Below are 17,307 nucleotides of genomic sequence, written 5' to 3'. Positions count from 1 at the left end.
GTCCAAGAGAGAGTGACTGTACAATGCTTCCCTCTGCTTCAAAGTCATTATCATAAATTGCCATACCCCAAAACAAAGAGAAAAAAATTTGAACCAAGGATAAAATTGAACCACAACAAATACACATCAGGGGCGTGGCCTAACGAAAAAGTTTCTGTCATTTCTCTTGCAAGAGGGGATAATATAAAGAACCCTGCGAGCAGCAAAGACCCTGACTGGTGAATCCAACGTGGGTTACGTGAGAAACCTGACATTTTATCACTTCAGGAAGGGACGATTCCAAAAGGTCATGTTAAGCTATTTTGGATTTTTATCACGACACGTCTTGTTTACAAACATGGAATAAACAGAATTTGTGAAATAAACGTTGCTTTTAAACCTACCTTTTTTCAAGTGATCTCTGACTATGAACATGCGATATGACGCCTTCCTTTTCAAGTTGACACAAACTTAATTCCACAGGCAAAGACGGGTTTCTCTCAGATACAAGAGGATCTTTGACAATTCTCTGTAAAAATACAACACAACTATATAAAAAGCAACGAAGAAAACAGTAAACAAGGAGGCAAGCCTTGAGGTGTGTCTCCCTCAGCATAACCTGAAATGATAAGTAACAAGGTTGTTTAAAAAGGAATTTTCGAGGCCATTTTTCACTTTGACTTGAACTTGCCTGTTGAATGTTTGTAAAGGAAAAATCCAAGCTACATATTGGCCACAACAGTGATTTGTTTTTCCTTCATTTTTTCTCCGTTTTCTTTTCTTAAACTTTATTTCCAGTAATAATAATAATTTAGGAATTAATTACCTCATTTCCATTAACACTATCAAAAAGTTTGAACAAGTCGAGTTGCAGATATGCCCCGCAAAATGGACAAAACTCTTACTACGTAGACGACCTGAAAAGAGCCTTTAGCGGCTCCGAGTCAATAGTCCATGAGGCCGGAGGCCGAAGGCCGAATGGGCTATTAACTCAGAGGCCATGAGGGCGAGAGGAATAATTGTTTTAGTAAAATCCGACTAGTTGGTCAAAAATATCGAGAATAAAAAAATTTTACCTCGTTTAAGCTAGACTTTAATCCTTTTTTTCCGTCAAAAAGCCCGCGCTATTTGCTACTAGGGGGCTATAACATATAGCCTAGTAGTAGCTCAACCAATCAGAACGCAGCATTGTTAATAGACCACTAGTTGGATTTTACTAAAATATTGTAGTTACCTTTGATGAAGCTGTTACTGCTTTTGTTCTCACTGCCTTTAAATATTCTGTAAGGAAAAAGAAACAGAAATAACTCCAAACTCTCTTAACCTGCAATTCTTTTGTTTCTTGGTGTTGTGGAAACTATTTTGCTTGTCGTTTTTGTATTGTTCAATACCTTTATCTCTTGTTTATCGGTCATGTAGTAATCGCACCACTGTAACACTAAGAAACTGGCGATACCCTAGAAACAAGTTCTAGCTGTCTGTTTTAACTTTTTCACTCCCAGATTGAGAAGCCAAAGTCAAAATTTGTAAAATGATGAAAAAGAAATAGTACCATGTGAAAGAACTACCAAAGAGGTTTTCATTTAGATGTTCACACCGCAGGATTTCGTCCACAGAGTCAAACATTAGAACCACCTTGGAAGACTCCATGATGCACTGTAAGTGTAGAAGGGTTTGGTTAAGGGAGACCCCTTTAATACCTTACAAACCCTTGGCACCAGGGGGTTTTCTAACTAAATCATACAAAAATCGAGCAGAGAAGCTGTGGCAGCCACAGACGCGAATTATTTCATCCTAGGATTTTTCAAAAACAAAGTTCTGTAGCCAGGGCATGCTTCGCTAATGATGAACCAGCAAGGTTGCTCAAAAGTTGCTTTAGTGTTAGCCAATGGGCAGCCCAAAAATCCTTATGTCCCACCAGGCATCAATAAGGCTGTTATCTAGTACATGCCATGTACAATGACCTCCAGCAATTGCCAAAACAACTGTTTTCCTTTCTTTGTTTCTTTGTTTCTTTGTTTGTTTGGCATAGCTGATGCAAATGCACTAAATGGTACTACAACAGGGCTTAGCAATACCTCTGTAGATGGCCACTTGATCTTTTAAATAATCCTCTTGCTTGTACAAAGTCTAAAAATTAAAATAATGCACATATATAGCAACATACAAAAATATGCACTAAACCACTATCCAATAAACAAACTAGAGTGAAGTGAGCTTCTTCCATCCTTCAAGGAAGACATCACTAGCCGATCTGACCTTACTCAATTACACATAATTAATAATTTTTAAACGTAAATAAACTCGTTTCTTTTATACAATGAAGTTTTTAGAGAAATGATAACTCAGCACCGGTTTCCTATTGAAAACAGGGCTCTCACTTCCAGCTGCCGGGGAATAGCTAGGAAAAGTAGCCGGGGGTGATGTTCATAGTAGCTGGGGAAACCCCCTGTCCCCAGTCCTTAGTGAAATCCCTGGGAAAGTGTACTAAAAAATACAAAGTGAGTAAATCTCATGAAACTCACACATTCTCAGACTCAGGAACAGCTACTTGGGGTGGACAGAATGTCTTGTAAACTTTACCTGTAGTAATTTCAGTCATAAATACGTGATTCTGGATAGTTTCCAGGTTCTCCAAGATTTTTCTTGCAAAGCAGATAATACAGCCTGCGAGTACAGCCATCTCTCCTTGCTCCTCGCTGGAGATGTGCCTAGCAGCAATGGGTGTGGAGAGTTGGTTGTATTCACAGGCTAGGCCCATAAAAGAGCTAAGGGACTTATCTGATTTAGAGCTGCAGGCAAAACACATACTGCAATTATTCGAATACATTTCGTTACAGAGTCACTTAGCTATGGTCCAAGGTAACTGTTGTCAAACTAATTACCTGCAAGACATTCTGAAGACTTTTAACTTTTGGTGCAAGTTGGAGATTACGCATGAGTTTGACCTGAACTTCCTGAAAAAAGAGAGAATTAAAGGTACAAACAGTCTACTGAGTTTTGGCAGATAAGAAATTATCCCTTTAAACCATAATATCAAAATTCGAATTCTCATTTGTTGTCCCTATGCATTGCCTCTAGAGGTACTAGGGAGAAGCTGTTTTAATGTCAACCAAAATCATCTTGTGTGATCATGTTCCTAATTCTTGTTACTCATTTGTTTTACATGGCAGGGAGAAATTTGATACTTATCACTCTTAGGGTTAAGGTACAACGTTGATCAAAAGCCAGCCATTTCTATCATCTAGAACTGCATAACATAAACCACATTTACTCATACAGTTTTTTTTACCCATTTAGTTTTCAACAAGAAATGCCAATTTTTGGTCAAATTATTTGAACGACAAGAAAAAAAACTTGGTTTGAAATGTTGAATACTTAAAAGCTTTCTTTAGTTTTTTGGTAAAAGAAACATCCTTTTGGGTTAATGCATACACAGCCAGCAAACATTTTGTACATCTCTGATTAATAATTTTCAAACATTCTGGGAACAAAGCACTCACCAATCTAGTAATGACCTCATAATTTTACTTTGAACTACCAAAATGGGTATAACCCTTCAAATGGTATGAATTAGCTAAGTGAATTACTAGAGGCCATGTATTTCTTTGAGAGTCAACGGGCAAAAATACGATGATACAAATTGAGAGTGAAGCACAGGAGAGGAGGAAGTGTTATCTACTTCCCATCCCATTATGCCTCACTTTGCCGTCATGTTAGCCTGCACCGGGCTCTCAAATACTAGGGACATTCCAAAAGAAAACAAGAAAAGCGAAAACAAGAAGCGTACAATCTGGGAAAGGGGGTGATGCCAGGAAAAAATCTCTCTCCCCTATTATACACATTTTTCACATTACTTTTTACTGAACGACTGACTGCACTACTATCAACAGCTTTTTCTCACACTGAAGAACGGTCATAAGCCCGAGGCGAATGTGTTTTTTTAAAAACATTTGACACTTTTCAGTGATTTTGTTACCTCCGGGTCTTGCATCCCTGACACGTAAAAACGCCTAAAGACGCAAAATAATTCAAGGCATGCGTCCCATAGGATGCAAAGATTGATTGATCAATCTGAACATGTGTATTTGTAGAAATATCCGGCCCGTTCGAGTAATTTCTTTGGCAGTTATTATGGCTGTTGTTTATCGACGCACATTTCTTTTAGCCTTTGTTGTGCTTTAAAATGGAAGGACAACATTTTAATATTAGTATACTGTAATATGTCCCGTAATGTCTATCTTCAGATTAACTGTATGGTTACTTAAAGGCCCAAGCATTTATTTTTTAACTAGCACTCGTTGGTTCTGGACTGGGACTCACAATTTTTCACAAGATGAGTCCCACGAATCACCATAATTAGTATTTACCAAATCAGTGAATAGCACTTTCTGTGTGTTTTGATCGGCTCCCGTAACTCAGAACATCCTTGGCTATTCACTGTTTCGCGACAGGAGCCAAGATGGTATCTTGCTTCAAGGCATTTTCAGAAGACGAAATTTGAGCGATAAATGAAGCAGTCAAGTAAACAAATAGCAAGAAAGTGACTATCTTTGGCTTGTTGGTGTTTACTGGTAGGAAGGAAATTATTTTCATGCTGAATTTGCAACAAAATCACCGAAATGTTTGTAAATTGTAAATAAAGTTCCTCCCAAGTGAGGTTTTAATATACAAAAAGTTACTTTTTTCATTTTTATCCAACTGATTTGGTAAATACTAAAACAAGTATCCCCCTCAGGGTCAGTGAACAGAGCTAGGTATATACCTTGACGCTTCTTGTCTTGGGATATATATCCACCACTATTCACCTCCCCTTCGGAAGATAATTGTATACTATTTGTAACAAAATCACTGACTTTTTGATATTTTTTACCAAATATCACCTCATCAGCTACTATCCTGGAGCCTGGAACAGGCCATTGTTATGTCAATTCACACATTCAACAAAGGCAAAAGCACACAATCCAACCATACCTGTTTAATTTCTTGGTAAAAAACTGGCTCTTTGGAAAGCATGCCTTTTAATTCAGGGTGTGCCTTGTACTTCTGAAAAATAAAATCAGCAATTTTGGACTTCTGCTCCTTGATTTTTCTTCTGTGTTCTTGTGCATGTTTCCCCAGTTTTTCTTCACTGCCTGTTCGTTTAGCAGGTACAAAATGTGCTCTTGTGACAACATCAAGAAGGGTATTCTCTTCCATTAATTTGGCATCCTATCAATAAAAATACACAATCAAAAAACAATCTAACAGGTTTTTTCTCTCATCACTGAACCTCATACGCTGTAAGGGTTTCTTATTTTAGACCATTCCAAAATTATTTTACGGTGAAACATGTAAAGTGAAGCTATACGAAGCAGACACTGGAGGTCATGTTAATTTGAAATCGTAAAATCAACACTGTTATTTTGAGAGTCTTAACCGATGGACATTTCAGCAATGCTGTTTTCTTCCGGGTACAAGACTAAATACCGTTGACACACCAGAGGTCTAAAGGTTTCCACTGACGCTTAATGGAGGTTGGGTGCCTGAAGTATCCAGGAGCTTCCACTTTCGGCAGCCAACCTTTAGATGGAATAATGCCCCCATGGGTGGCAAAATGGCGCAACCTTCATTCCCGGTCATAATTTTTGGAACACTTGCGAACTTTTTCTTCCCTTCCCTTTCAATATTGATTTCAACGACGTTTGTGCCTAAGCAAATGCCTGAAACCAAGATTGTGGGAACAGGAGGGACGCAATACATATATTCATGAAATGACTAAGTTTATGTTGTGTTTTCTGGAAGTGTTTCAACAAGTTATGATGGGGACTGTAGCCACCCAAAAAGGAAACAAAAACAGGCACACATCACGATGAAAAATAACAGCCGAGAAAGAACCATAGCGAGACTCGGAGGAGGGGTGGAAGAAAATGGGTGAAAGAAACCTTGCGGCATGGACAATGCAGAATGAGGGAAAATCTCCATGCCACTGAATCATGCGAAGGATGTAGCAAACAACTGGGCATGCACATGCCAAATGATCGCCGACCTCTGGCGCTGAAGACTCTTTTGGTTGGTAACTCATTTTCATTACATTCAAATGCATTTAAAAAAATCATAAAACTTACCAAAGATAAAAGTTTAATAAACAGGGCCCTCAATTGTTCTTTTATGCATCTCTGCTGTACTGGAGGTGTCTTGAACGTTAATACTTCCACAGAGTCACTTCTTAGTACTATAACAATAACAAGTTCTCATCAATGAACATCTTGTTTCAAGTTGCCACACTGACTCTGTTACCCCCACCACAATTTAGCCTGCAAATACAGTTTTCTCTCCTCGCTCCTCACCACTGGGAAGTACTGGACATTTTGCAGGAAAGATGTCTGTACCTCAGGGGAAGAAATTCCATACTGATGACTTAAATCAATATTTACATAATTAACAGGATGTCAATCTAAATTTGTTTGATTTTATGTTTCTTCTGCTCAATAATGGTAAAGTTTTGTGTTCTTCTGCGAAAAAAACTCAAAAGATCCTTTTTGAGAAGAATATTTTGCCACAAATACTGGTCACTGTTTTGTGGTAGATTCGTCATGTTTACAGCAATCAATCAATCACTCAATTTATTTATGTCAATACGTGGGATGGGGTTGCCTTAATCATCCACGCCAGAGGCTCATGTATGAAACGTATGACAATAAATTGACCTTGGTGAAATTTTGTCTTTTGTCTGTTAGAAACAATAGACCGTTCAGACACCAATAGACTAACCAGAGCTCCAGACCAGATTCCGGAGAGATTAAACATCACCACAATGGAATTTCTGTCCCTAAAGGCACAGACGTCTTTCCAGCAAAATGTCCCTAGCGGCGAGCAGCAGGGAGAGACAGCTGTTTTCCTAGGCTACCCCTGTTCAGGACACAACTTACCTTTGCTGTGGTCCCATCTGTTTGTGAGTGTCAGCTTGATTGTATTGTTCATGCTGTAACTCAACTGTTTTCCAGGAGGTCCTAACTCATCTAAAATTATGTGCAATGGGTCATCCTCAGTGAGGGCCTAGAGTCAAAGGAGTGTAAAGAGAATTGGTATGCAAGTTCAAAGTCAGAAACCCCAGTTTTATTAACAAACATTTTATATCACTTTGGGCAATAAATATATTAAACTATAATTATTATAACTATAACTATATTATTATTATTTAGTAGTGTATTCACGACAAAAAAAAGTACCATATAATGTCAAAAATATACTTCTTAACGCCATCTAAAACTTTAGAGACTGCTAACCTCTGTGCAGCATTCACCATTTGCTTATTTCCTATAATACACCTGTTTGTCTCAAAAAAAATTTGTACAAGCATTCACCTCAATAATTGAGGTGAATGCTTATGCAAAATTTCAATCCTTCTTATGCAAGATTTGTCGAGAATGGAAGACACAGGAAATAAAAATCAGAGATGAACACTTGGGGTTCTATAAAAAACCTCTAAATCAACCCTCTACCATCGTTAGATACAACTTATACGGTCCCCAATTATTATGCTTTATATTATACAACTCACCAGTTCTTCTTTATACTTGAGAATTAATTCATGAATTCTGTACATTTCATTAGGGGTGATGTTTATTTTAATGATCTTTGATAGTGATAAATATTGCTCAATCTAACGAAAAAAAAACACATACATACATGTAAATTAATGACAAATTTCATTTAATGATCCTTCATGGTTTTATGGTGGTGCATGCTTGCATTTTTATTTCCTTTTTTCTCGCTCATAACACACCAATTTTAACAACACCCTAACTTTCATTTTGACAGGAAACTAGATTCAAAATTCCTCAAGCACGACAAGTTGACGTCACACATCTGTGTTGCTTACTTGGGTGTGTGCTTCACAACCTCACTAAGCTCCCTTTGCTCAGTTTCGGGTAACCGACAAACTTTTACACTGTAAAACTCAAAAAATTGTCAGAGACTCTTTTCCTTAACTCTTATGTAACAACGGTATTTGTATCTCATCTGCTTTACCATAAAATACAATGTACAAGCAGCATTGGAACACATCCTCAAAATTCAGAATAACAACAAAACAATACATACACTTACCTCTAAGGTTTCATAGAAATCTGTAATTTTATTAAAATTAATTAATTTTGTTAAAAAGTTCTGCAAAAAAACAGAATAATATAAATAAGCAGTGATACACTAGGTACAGTTTAAAAAAAGAGCATGAGTGCTTTATCAGGTTTAAAAACTTGAGGCGAAGCTGAGAGTTTCTAAACCTGATAATACATGACTGCAAGTTTTTTGAATAGCTTCAAAATCTCTGATATAGATCAACTCATTCTTGCACTAATATTTAGATTTGGGGTTATTTTGCTCTAAAAAAAATTGGATGTAATCTTTAGCCCTGTATTTATCAAATATATATGTAAAGACACTCATTAAACGTTAATTTCTTTTGCTTTTTCTTTATGAATCATTAATGAGTTTTTTTAATTAACTGTAAATTCTAACTACTTCATAGACTAATAAAATTATAATTTCAGTAATACAGCACTCAACTTAGCTGAGAGAAAATCCCTACCTGTATTTCATGAACATGTCTCATTGCAAATGGCTGCAATGGATGCATGTATTCTTCCTTAAAATGACTGTTCACTACATGCTTGTTAGCCATGCTTTGCAACAGTTTTGCAATCTACATGAACCAAAAAAAGGTGCAGTTAACAACTGCATTGCTAAGTGGAGGTTGGGTGCCTGAGATACCCAGGAGCTTCCACTATTGGCAGCCAGCTCCTAGATGGAGACCGCTTCCATGGCTGGGAAATCCTGGTGACCCAGCCATGAGCCCCCACGCAGCAGGGAAGAAAGCAGGCACCCGTCACATTGAGAACATCAGTGCAAAAAGGGGAGGGAAATAGGGGGAAAGAAACCGCTTCAAAACTGAGTCCCCTTGTTTGTGATACACCCACCCTGAAAAAAGCAAACTAAAAGTTGCTGAACACACCAAAAAGGCTGAACGCTAAATGCACTAGACAACGCTAAGATGCTCACAGGTCCCAGAGCACAATGAATCTTGGTACATGCGCATCTCGCACACACCCCTGGCCAGCAAGGTGAAACAAGTGCTCCTTGCTGTTAACTTTGTTAAATTGCATTTAACTGCATTAAATTAGCACTGAATGACAACAAACAGGAACATTATTTACCAATTCACACATGGCTGTACTCTAGCAGTGCCTGCTGGCCCCTGCCGCCTGACTTTTGCTCTAAGGCAACTAGAAAATCTTAGTTTATTATACAAATCACATGCTGGCCACCACAGATTTTACAGGTTAAGAGTATTGGGCTCCCTTCAAATTTCTTTGGAGCACACAGCTTTACTTTGGAAAATACCCTTTTAAGTCTGCTATGGACAACAATACCAAAGACACAAGGTAAATAACAATACTGTTCAACAAATCATTATGAATCATTACTTATACCATACTTACCAAGGTTAAATTCCTTCGAGCACACTGGCTTGGTGCTTTACTTACAAGCATATAAGCTGCAGAGAGGAGAGTGCTTTATTAGGGAAAAAACCACTACCAAGAAATTCAGATGATGATACAGGTAATATAATATACAAAGCATAGGTAGCAAAAGCCAATACCATTACTGCAAAGAAGAAAATTCTTCAACTGAAATGTCCTTTTTTCAAGTGGATTATCCCCGGGCACTGTGGGGAATCTGCATGCAAATTTGTCACTCACTCATAACTGGAAGTTCGATCTAATTAGCCAATCAGGATCAAGCGAATCACAACACATGCGTGTCACTGCTTAGAAAGCTGTGACACGCATGACTTGTTTAACTTTTCTCACAACAAGACTCCCAATCCAATGGTTTTTGGGGAAATCATTCTAAAATGAAATGTTTCTTCAGTTGAATAGAAAAGGAAATGTTTACTGTTGCTGAATGGTAATTGATTCTCCTCAGGTTAACACACAGAATTGTAGGCTGTACAATGCTGTCAGCAAGAGACATCACAATGGTTTAGCCAGACTCTTAGTCTTAATATCGTTTTGTCGGACATATGATCTTCAAGTGTGACGAGATGAGTTAAAGTATGGCTTTTACTGTCAAAACCATGCTTGTTTTCCTTGAATATATCTTTCAATTCTTCATAAATAAAGCTGTACCAGCTTCAAACACCGTCCACTGGCAGAATTTCACGGGCAAAAGTGATAAACATAATGAATTCAACAATTCTATTTAACACTAGTTGTTGGGCGCAATAGATAACGTGTTGACCTTACACGTTGAAGGTCCGTGGTTCAACTCCCGCCACAGGAAACATTTTTCTTACTGTTTTGACAGACTTGAAATATCCCCGTACACTAATATTTATTGAAAGTTCATTATCAGTTTTCATTTCTACTATAATTAATCCACGAGTAGCCATAGCCACCCTTTGATTTTCTATATTAATAATTTACTAAATAATATTATACTGTCTAATAAACATGTCTTGAGAAGTTCAGTACCATTTGGAGTTACAATTGCTGGATTCAAAAACCTCAAAAGAAAAAATCCACCAATGAGAGAATTGATATGGGTATCATCCACATTGGGATATTTCTCCTGCAGAGAAACATAAAAAGTTAATTTTCGGCAAGTTATGACCCTCTGCCCATACCTGAAGCCACGTCGATTGGCTATGCCTAGCAACTGTTCAAAGTGAACAAATTTATCTCTGAAACTATGAATAATAATACTGTGTGGAGTACTGTTCAGTATACATTGAGGGCTCTCAAACCATTATTAATACCTAATAATAATTATTTTGTTTTTTATCATCATAACTACTATAACCTACAATATGTTTGACTTGAAAAAATGTTGAGTGTAAACAATTATCTATCTGTCATCAGTATAAAACTTTTCACACCTTCCCCAAGCTGGCAGCCACACCAACCTTCTCTCTCAGCATTTTCCAGTTTAGACTAAACTTTTCTATTTTTAGTTTGTGATAGTTGCCAGCTAAAAAACCACGTGTAAACCACCAAAACAACAGCCCTAAATAATTTGGTGCATGAAGGATAAAAAGTAATTGAATAAATTATAATTCTGACCTTGACTAAGGTGACAATAGTACAGCATAGCCATCTGATGCCATAAGGAACTTCAAGTAAGGAGTTTGTTATTGCCTTGACAAACTTCGATGTCATTGTCATAATCTTTGTAATACTTGGACTGTGTTAAGGATCAATGCAAGATTGAAGAACTCAGACATGTTTATGTGACAAAAAACACTTTCAAGAATCATTCACGTCTGATCTTGTCAGTCATATAATTTATAAGAACATTACTCTCACATGGACAACACCAACAGGGTGAACTTAACAGCTATCAGATGCCATTTTCCATTGAGACGGGGGTGGGGGTGGAAACCCCCCAAGATGATGAAAAACAAGGAAAGAATGGTGAAGTTGTCTAAAAGAATATCAGTTCAAAACTGAAATGAGACAAACACATGGCTTTATCAACTGCATAGGTAAGTTAACAGACCATTGTAAAATTTAAGGATCAAATGGTGATGTTTTAAGTCTTAGCCTTTTTCGTGTAAATTGACCTTATCATCACAGTTGACAAAACACAGCACCACTGCTCCGGCAAGATACCTAACACAAACTACATGAACGATAAAACCTGTAAAAAGGATATGTTCTCGTATTTTGGTTTGAACACTAAAGTCATCCATCGCCTGAAAAATCACAAAAGAACAGGCCAAGTTAGGCTGAAAAATCATAAATTTAAATGAGTCCTAGAGTCATGATCAACCTGGTGCAGAGATAGTGCAAGTCTCCTCTACTCTTTCCACACTAGTTTCCTTTCGTATGGAGTCATTTCAAAACTCCCTTCATCAGGATGTTTTTTGGTACAACTGTAAGTCTCTACCATTAAGGTTCTCCAATTGACAGTGCCTGCTGGCTGTCATGGTTGCCCTAGTTACCTTCCATGATGACTTTCGGCTTCCACAGTTTATCCAGCCACCATCTTCACACCCATCTATTGGCGATGGGTTTAAACAAAGGCCAAATGAAAATTAAGAAGAATAAAAGGGTATCCTAGGACAGCAAGCGTTGCCACTTAGGATTGAAAACAAACAAAGTGTTCAACATACTTTCTCCATGGTCAACTGCTGCCCAGATACCGAATTTCTTAATGTGCCACCGTGATACAACTCAGCATACACCTGTTGCACAAGACAAACAGTTGGTCACAACTTCCTCTACAATATGGTGCACATAATCCAGGATAGCCTACAATGTTGTTACCTTCAGTGGGTTAATTTCAAGTACTAAATCATGCTGTTCAACAACATGGTTGATGAGTTCTCCAAGGGTTGATTTAAGATACTCTTGACCAGGTGCTCTCCTGAAAGAAGTCCCCAGGAAAAAGAACAAGAAAAGAATTCACATCTATATGTACAGTACTTATCTACCAGCACTAAGTGCTTTCAACTAGTGCTGAGAATCTGCTGATAATCAGAAAAAATTAAATTGACTTTACCAATCCACAGACTGATTAAAAACAGGAAAATCACATTTTAAGAATTTTTTTGTTTTTAAGCTGTGTCGGTCAAAGTAATCGGTTTTTTTTTTATGTGGACCACTATTAGATTAAGCACAGAAATTCTGCCATGCCAGAACATGGCAAAAACATTATGAAATGTATGAGAAAAGGGACTTCAAAGAATTATAAATGTATGTAGCTACATTAAGAGTCCAAAAAGAACAAAAAACAAAAGAAAATGACAAAAACACAAGTTTTAGTATCGTTATTTGTTGTCAATACCTTCCCCTCCCAATTTTCCATTTATGCTCTGGTAGATTAATGGTTTAATTGCCTGCAAGTAGGTACTGAATTAAAAATGATTTATGTTTACAAAAATGACTGACATATACCTTGTGTATGTTGTCACCATCCTTGTGATGGCTGTGTTGGCGCGGAGGAGACTGTTAAAATTCTCTGACTCAGAAACTTCATACTTCAAAGCCAACTAAAGAACCAAATTTGTAATTACATATAGGAAAACCAAAAATCTTGATTACTGTTGAGCCAGGCAGTGTACTCTGTAACCTCTATGTCTAAACATAGTTTCTTCATACAATTTCTTGCATTATAATTGAGTAGAGACCATTCACCATATAAGGACAGTATTATACTATGTTACTACTCCATGTTTCTTTATATTTCATATTGTATATATTTCACTTAGTAATTGGAAATTTTGACAGTACATGTATTAATGGTGGTAAATTTAGTGAGAGCAACTTAGAGATTACATGTATGCTGTACGTACTCATTGTCGGTTTTCACATGACGTCACTAAAATTCAAACTACAAAACTATCCATCCTTCTGAGATGTTACTTTCATGATGTATTAAAGCAGCTGAAAACTTATTTCCAAACAAATTTTCGCTTCAAAAGGGTTCTTGGTTTTGTAATAGAGTACGCTTGAATTTCTAAGCTTTTGCATGACGCAGCATTTACATGACGGCCGTGAGAGCTGTCATTTAGGTTAAAAAAGTGACTTCTTTTGGGGAATTTTGCTATCTAAACAGTTCAAGTATTAGAAAAAGTATTACTTTAATGTTTATGAGTTCCTCTAGGAGTAAATTCACGCTTTTGTAGCAAAACTCGGTAACAGATGTTTCTGTTGGTTTCCGTCCGCCATGTTGGAGCTCATCCGGATGAGCTCCAGCATGGCGTCTCCATACAAAGCTCCATAAATTTGGGTAAAACATTTCCTCGGATATCTCGTATACGAATTATTCCTTCGACCCAAATCTTGGCAAGGGTCTTTGCATATTTACCTCCTTTCATTTCCCAGATTCTGGACTTTATCTGTCGAATGGTTTTGATTTATATTTTGATCTATTTTGAATGGCGTGACACTGAAAACCAGCAATAATAGGATTGATAACCAACCTGAAACATTGTCAGCAGAAGATGTTCCTCCCTTGGTTCACATTGGTTGCCATAAAGTGAAAACAGTACAGGTTGTAATAGATCTAAACAGAAACAAAAATAAATTAACAAAGTTATCATCATATTCAACATAACAACAAAGGCAAATGAAAACAACACTGAATAGAAAAACAATCTTTTGTTATCATGATCAGGGCCATGTTTGAGTACATGATTGTAAGCCTACTTAGTCTGATTCACAGGTGAAGAAAATTCAAGACTTTTCAAGGACATGCACAGAAGTTTAACGACTTTTCAAGGAGTTCCCCTAACATTGAAGGACTTTTAAAGACTGTATGACCCCTCTATGTTTTTCCAAGTGAAGTCCCAATGTTAGGGAATTAATTGGACAGCTTGCAAATTATAGAGGAAACTTTGAACATCCCACATCCAAGAAAATACTACAAATGGCCTCACCATCAATTTCTTTCAGAGAGACAATTCTTGTGAGCTGAGCCAGATAGGAGGCTTCCGTTTGAAGAAGAAAAAAGAGATTTCCATATTTCTACAGGTGTAAAGGAAATGTACACAGTAATTATTTTATCAGACTTTTATTGAACTGTTCCTGTCCTACAACAACACAGAATGGATTAATCCACTCACTCCGATGCTGAAAAATTGTCTGACAATAACATTGTCTACCATTTTCTGCATGCAATACATGCACGTTTATGCAGACAAGAGAAAAATTAAAACACAGTCTGAAAGAAAAAACAACAACATACATGTACAACTAACTTTTACATGTTTTAATTATTACCTCTTGCTGAGTGTCATCACTGTGTGCTACTTCTAAAATAAAAAAAAAGAAAAAAAATAAAATTTACTAAAAATGGATGGCATGGTGATTAGACAGGTATTTTACATTCCCAATATGAACTTTTATTTCTACCTTTAATTTTATCCATTAATAATTATAGATTGGGCAGATTCAGAAGATGCCAATTACAGGAGAAATGCAGAAGAGCAAGAGTACAACTGGATTACTAGTAATTTTTTAGGATAAAAGAGAGAATATAAAAGGGAGGAAATGGGAAAACACACAGTTAATATTACAGTCGCTCTGGTAGTTCCTAGTTCCTCTGGAGTAGATCTAAAGGGCTACCTTGGGTAACTATGCACTCCCACCATACTGTACACTTTCCCCTTCTTACACCAGACCCAGATACACTTTCCCTCTGTCATCCCAGAAACACTTTTTCGTTCCTGCCCCATATACACTGCCCCCTTCCCTCACCAGGTTCCTTCTAACTTATTATATCAGATACAATTCCCCTTCTTATCCCAGGTACACTTTCCCATTTCTGTTCCAGGGACACTCCCCCTTGTAAGCCAAGACACACTTCCCCTCTTCTTACCCCAGGTACACTTCCCCCTTTTTATCCTAGTTACACCCTCTCTTCTTACTCCAGATACACACACTCCCCTTCTTATCCCATTTACCTTCCCACTACTTATTACAGATACAATTCCCTTCCAATCGGAGACACACTTCCCACTTTCCTGCACCAGAACACTCACCCTTCTTACCCCAGATACATTTAATAATAGACACTTATATAGCGTGGTATCCACTAACTGCTCAAAGCGCTGTACAATAATATGGTAAGAAACTAGAGTTAAAAACTATTATAAGATAAAATTAAATTAAATAAAGCTACTAAAATCAAACATCGTAGGCTAATTTAAATAAGTATGTCTTCAACTGCGTCCTGAACTGGTTGACGATGTAACACCCCGAGTTCAGGGGGCAATTGATTCCAAACCTTATTACCATTTTCCCCATTTCCCCCTTTTTACCCCAAAAAACTTAATTCTTCTTTGTTATCTCATTAACACTCCCACACAGACTTCCCTCTTCTTCTCCCAAACACACTTCCCCCTTCTTACCCCAAAATAAATACACTTCCCCTGTCTCACCTGGTTTCCCTTCTTACCCCAGATACACTTCCTTCCTCCCCCCCCCCCCCCCCCCCCCCACAGCTATTGCAAGGCATTTGCTGGTTTCCAAGAAAATAGTGACAAATGCCTGACAAATGCTCCCCAGGTATGAAGAGGAATGAACATGCCAGGAGAAACTAACTGACATATCTTTATGTAGATTTCCACCACTGGCAGAGATTGCAGTAATATTTTTAACCATAAAATACTATAGATTTTCTGTTGCTACTTCTTATTTGATAATGATATTATTTACTGCACCAGGCCCAAAATGATCAAAAGGTGGCCTGTTCCAGGCATTCAGATAGTGGAGTCTGGAGCGAAGTAAGAGAGCAGGGAAAAAATGAGAGGGAGGGGAGGGAACACCTTTGAAATGTTATTAGTTTTCAAAAGGTCATTTTGCCCACTCTGTCAGGCTAGTAATCTGGCCTAAGGTTTTGGTCTTGATAAAAGTTGTCAATCAAGCAACAGGTGACATTATCATGCTGTTTAGCAGAGAAAGTGGAACAAGTGTTACTTCATAGTTCTTTCAGTGTTAAAGGATGTATAATGTTTAAAGAAAACAAATATAAAAGGTTTTTCTGAATACATTCTTATTTTTGAAAAATAATTCTAGTAAACAGTAGACTGCTTGCAGTTCACCTTTTCTCTTAAAATCCAACTTTTTCTTATCTCAGCCCACATGATTGCAAACCATGACGTTATGTTACAATAGGGGATTGGGACAAGACGAGAAAAAACAGACTGCAGACTCTTTTGTAGTAAACAAACTCTCTCTCAGCCCAGAAATGGAGTAACCCATTGGTCAATTTTACAGCTGTTGACTGGTCTGTGGTGAGATTGCAAGCCATAAAAATAGTCATGCATCACAACTAACTACAAACAATAACAAACCGAGCAGTTATTGCTTGTAAACTAAAACGTTTAAGGATATCTTACAGAAGAAAACTTTTGTAAATTTCCTCAAGGGAAAGGAATTCAAGGTAATCTTACCAGTTTAAAGAAAGTGTAATTTTCAGTAGTTTATGTTCTATTTTATAAATCGTTTAAAGTTACCGGTACTTGGTTGTAATTGGTTAATTAAATTACCTTGACAGAACAATAGAATCAGCAGTCTCTTCTTTTTCTTATTGGGCTTACTCCCTCATTAATCGCAGCTCTCGTGCTTCAGTTTCGCGTGCAGTAAGATATTTACAAATAAAAATAAGAGTCTGCCTGCAGTCTAGGTAAACAGCTTCTATCCATTTTTTTGTCATTATATTCTTTGAATTTTGGGCTGCTGTTTGAATTTGTTTGTTGGTGAAAGCATGATCCACACTTAGCTTTGGAAGATGTGTGTTAACAGGGTTCTTACTCTTTTGAGTTCTTCAAATTCAATG

General features: G+C 37.3%; 1 protein-coding gene across 2 annotated transcripts in view; it reads right to left on the bottom strand.

The window, feature by feature from the left end:
- LOC140951324 (uncharacterized) overlaps positions 1–17,307 on the bottom strand; it is a 36,994-nt gene that overhangs the window by 16,692 nt on the left and 2,995 nt on the right. The window contains exons 4-23 of one of the 2 annotated variants that reach the window (XM_073400579.1): positions 14,748–14,779; positions 14,405–14,492; positions 13,949–14,031; positions 12,921–13,015; positions 12,291–12,390; positions 12,137–12,208; positions 11,677–11,716; positions 11,085–11,200; positions 10,497–10,593; positions 9,462–9,517; positions 8,552–8,665; positions 8,071–8,130; positions 7,523–7,624; positions 6,891–7,017; positions 6,087–6,193; positions 4,954–5,190; positions 2,865–2,936; positions 2,058–2,109; positions 1,214–1,260; positions 384–508 (exon numbers count right to left, since the gene is read on the bottom strand). In XM_073400579.1, coding sequence (XP_073256680.1) covers positions 384–508; positions 1,214–1,260; positions 2,058–2,109; positions 2,865–2,936; positions 4,954–5,190; positions 6,087–6,193; positions 6,891–7,017; positions 7,523–7,624; positions 8,071–8,130; positions 8,552–8,665; positions 9,462–9,517; positions 10,497–10,593; positions 11,085–11,200; positions 11,677–11,716; positions 12,137–12,208; positions 12,291–12,390; positions 12,921–13,015; positions 13,949–14,031; positions 14,405–14,492; positions 14,748–14,779 — 1,822 coding nt within the window. The remainder of the gene's footprint in view (positions 1–383; positions 509–1,213; positions 1,261–2,057; positions 2,110–2,864; positions 2,937–4,953; positions 5,191–6,086; positions 6,194–6,890; positions 7,018–7,522; positions 7,625–8,070; positions 8,131–8,551; positions 8,666–9,461; positions 9,518–10,496; positions 10,594–11,084; positions 11,201–11,676; positions 11,717–12,136; positions 12,209–12,290; positions 12,391–12,920; positions 13,016–13,948; positions 14,032–14,404; positions 14,493–14,747; positions 14,780–17,307) is intronic. The other variant, XM_073400580.1, reaches the window with a different exon arrangement.

The sequence above is a fragment of the Porites lutea genome, chromosome 10 (genome assembly GCF_958299795.1).
Source record: "Porites lutea chromosome 10, jaPorLute2.1, whole genome shotgun sequence".
Lineage (NCBI taxonomy): Eukaryota > Metazoa > Cnidaria > Anthozoa > Scleractinia > Poritidae > Porites > Porites lutea.
This window is presented reverse-complemented; position numbering and strand designations above follow the sequence as displayed.